This window comes from Fulmarus glacialis, unplaced genomic scaffold (genome assembly GCF_000690835.1).
Source record: "Fulmarus glacialis isolate BGI_N327 unplaced genomic scaffold, ASM69083v1 scaffold16581, whole genome shotgun sequence".
Lineage (NCBI taxonomy): Eukaryota > Metazoa > Chordata > Aves > Procellariiformes > Procellariidae > Fulmarus > Fulmarus glacialis.
The window spans coordinates 2098-5748 of NW_009195026.1; the positions used below are offsets into that span (position 1 = coordinate 2098).

General features: G+C 58.1%; 1 protein-coding gene across 1 annotated transcript in view; it reads left to right on the plus strand.

Moving 5' to 3' along the window:
• The window catches only part of LOC104084227 (prospero homeobox protein 2-like), a gene marked incomplete at its 5' end in the record, with an annotated part of 6552 nt that overhangs the window by 1109 nt on the left and 1792 nt on the right, over positions 1-3651 (plus strand). Inside the window, 2 exons of the mRNA XM_009587978.1 lie at positions 721-826; positions 2189-3645. Of these exons, the coding sequence (XP_009586273.1) occupies positions 721-826; positions 2189-3645 (1563 nt within the window). The remainder of the gene's footprint in view (positions 1-720; positions 827-2188; positions 3646-3651) is intronic.

Consider the following 3651-nt stretch of genomic DNA (forward strand, 5'->3'; position numbering starts at 1 on the left):
TGCTGGAGGGGTGCAGGCTGCTCCGTGCACGGCTCTCCCACCAAGGAGCACCTGGGGACCCCATGTGGGGTGGCTCCCATTTTAGAGAGGACATGCTTGCCTTTTCTTCTGAGCATCTTCATTTCGTTCCTCTTTTTTTTCTTCAGGTAAGAGGAGCCTCAGCTGCTTTTTAGTGTTTTGGAAGGTGGTACTGGTGAAGGCTGGTAGTAAGAGTAGGAACCAAAGCACGCACCTGCTAACTCAGTGGCGAAAGGGCTGCATCAGCGGCAGCAGTTTGTTTGGGGCAGCACCTCGCGGTCCTGCGGCGCTGGGGAGGCTGCAGGGGGGGGAGCTGAGGCCACCCAGGGCGGGCTGCAATGGCCTGGGACCACAGGCTCTGCTCCTACCCTCCAAATCTCCGGCAGAAAGATGGTGGTGCTGGAAGCCTTAGGCAAGTAGAGGGCTCCTTGCCAGCTCTGAGTCGATCTGCTTACAAGGGGTGCATTGCCCTGGGTTTCTGGGGCTGGGAAACCGCAGCACAGGGGACGGGTAAGCTCCCTGACCTTGCTGTTGAACACAGAGGAGGTGAGAAATTGTGACCAAGAGCCAAAAGAAGGTGTTTCTGTAACAAACCGAGTCAGGTAGCGGGACCGGCTGTCTTGTGCCCCTACCATGTGGAAAAGCTTAAGGGTGGATGAAATCTATGACTGTGTTGCATTTGCTGTGTGGCTTTGTTGGAAGCGGCTGGCAGGCTATGAGGTGGCCGCAGGCGATGGTGAAGCTTGTTATACAAGGGCGAGGGGTGGTGCTGAGAGCTGCCAGGACCGCGGCCTCACGCTGGTCATGGGTAAACTGAGCAGTTTGAATGCCCCCATGACAGACTGTTAGGAAAATGAAATCCTAATGGTCAGGAGGGGTGGGTAGACAACATGGGAGAGCAACAAGTGTGTCGGACAACCCAGAAATACTTGGTTTGTCAAGACTAGAGCTCTGCAAAAGGTAGAGCTCTCCCAGATACCTGCCTGGAATACGGGGCTGTTTGAAGAAAGGCAACGTGCTAAAAACCGATGAGAAGAAACCCATTTTCTACACTGCTCATTAGCCAGGGGGACTCACCGTGGAGCAGACAGTCACAGGAACAGGAGACTGATGGTGTTGAAAATGATCAGGCATTTCTGGGTGTAGCAAAAGAATCTCAGACACTTTAAAGGTGACTGGAAAAGACATAAACTGTCCTACTTCAGGGATACAAAGCTACCACTAATTAGTGTGGATGAGGAAGAAGCATCCCGCAGAGACAGTTAACTCTGTAATTGCCCAGGTTACAAGCTTTTGCACCTTCTTTTGCAAAGCTGTCCAAGTGAGCGAACGAGCGGAGGGGGTGGATCCCTGTCTGGAGTCAGCATGACAATTTTAAGCCGAGGGCTGCTGGCTCAGTAGTTTTTTTCTTCCCCGGTAATCCCCATCCCCATCCCTTTTATTCAGTGTTTTGCCAAGCGCTTAGGAGCCCCGTGCTGTGTTAGCCTGAACATCCCAGTGTGTCCCGCTCGCAGCAGGTCACATCACACTTTCACCCTCGCTGTGCCCCTTTCCACCAGCCTGTTTGTGCCGCCGCGGACCTCCAGCGCTGCCTCCCATCACCTTGGGGCTCTGGTGGTGGGTGCTGGGTGCCAGCAGAAGCAGGGAGCAGCCATGCTGCTATGTGCCGTGAATGCCTTCACCAGGGATGTAGCTGCCGTCCCTGTGCTCTGCCAGCACTCAGGAGCACCCAAAACCACGTTTGCCCAGGTGTGCGTGGCAGAGGGCTCCGTCTGGTGCTCACCACCCTCGTACCTGAGTCCACGAGCCCAAAGGGGAGTTTCCCCAAATGCCTGCAGTGCAGGCACAGCTGGCGGTGTGGGAAGTCCACGCTGCCGGGCACATCCAGGGCTCAAACCGTGTGAAATGTACTCTGGACACAATGAATGCTTGGCTGGTAGGTGGGAGCTGTGACAGTGTCCAGGGCGTTGCTGCTGTTTTGTAACACCCGACAGCCTGCTCATGGGTTTTGCAGTGCCTGGAGGTTTCTGCCTAGGTCATTCCCTGGTGAAATAGATTTTGCAGGGGAGCAGGGATGCCCTGGAAATCTGTGAGGAAAAATCTCTGGCCACGTGCATGGAGAGCTGCTGTATAAGGTCCTGCCCACTGATGTTTCTTGCTCTTTCTCCAGCTCCACACCGCTAGCCGGCTGAAACATCAAACACCTGGGAAGCCTGCCAGTCTGTCACTGGGAATGATCCCCAACCAGCTGAGGGTCAGCTCTCCAGTGTCCAGGCAAGAAGAGACGATGGATGGTAGGACTGGCTCTGAGCAGGACAGAGACCGTGCCACTTCAGGGCATGGCCAGGGCCTGAAGTCGGAGCCCTGTTTCCAGACCGACTCTCTCTTGCCTTCCCCCGGCGCATCCCTGATACCACAGCTCCTCAGCCACCCGATGGTTGGCAGGAGCCTGGATCCCACCATCCTTTTCCCTTCCTCTCAGGCAGTGGCCCTGCCTCAGGACTACGAGCGTGGTGCATCTCCTGGAGAAGGAGCACATGCCCTGGCTTTCCCCAGGACCCGTGCCCTGGCTCCTCTGCCCTGTGCTGGCGACAGGGACCAGCTCTCTGACCAGCACCTACGGGACCAGCTCTCTGACCAGCACCTACGAGCCAAGCGGGCCAGGGTGGAGAGCATCATCCAAGGCATGAGCGTCTCACCAACCCCTCAGCCATTTGGCACCAGCCTGGAGGCAGCTTTTGGGCACGAGAGGGAGAGGGGTGGCGAGATGCCCCGGGAGAGCAAGAGGAAGCCGAGGGTGCCCCAGCAGGGCACGGGGGCGGCCAGGCGAGTGGCCCCCGCAGGGGGCAGCCCCCATCCCGAGGGCTGCCAGCAGCTGAAGGAGCAGCTCTGCTTTTTAGAGCAGCAGCTGAGGCGGCTTCAGGAGAAGTTCTCCCAGGTCTGCGACTTTGGGGACACTGCCCAAACCCAGGAAGATGCCGAGAAAGTGCATCCACTACCTGGAAAGCCTGGAGACAGACCAGACAAGGACAGTGCCACTGCCACCAGCGACCCGCGCAAAGTGCCTCTCTGGAGGAGTGTCCTGGAGGTGCATGGGCCGGAGGAGGATGAGGACAGAGGCAACACAGGTGGCCTGCCCTCAGCAGCGAGGGTCCTCTCGCAGGCACTGAAGCACGAGCTGGCCGAGGTGACATCCCAGGTGGTGGACTCTGTCCTGAAGACCATCTGGCCGAAAGCAGCCAGCCAGCTCCTGCAGCAGCACTGCAGCCTCCCAGTGCCGGGGCCAGATGCCAGGAGAGAGTATTTTGCTGCTGGGAAATGCAGAAAGCCACTTGCTAAGCCATCTCCCACGAATGCCCCAGGCTCGCTGGGCTCACCCAAGGCTGAGGCCCTGTCAGGAGCTTCGGGGAAGAGCCCGGGCTCTCATCCTGGCACCTTCAGTTCAAAGGGGGTCAGAAAACCCTCTCAGGTACCCAGCATGGGTTATTCGCTATGCTCGGCCGCCCCCATCCAGGACAGCCAGCTGCTGAGCCAACTGCTGGGCTACGACCAGCACGGCCTCTGGGGCAGCGGCTCCCGCAGGAGCCCCTCTGCTCTGGAGAGGGGTCTTCCGGAGCCCCTCAACTTGCACTG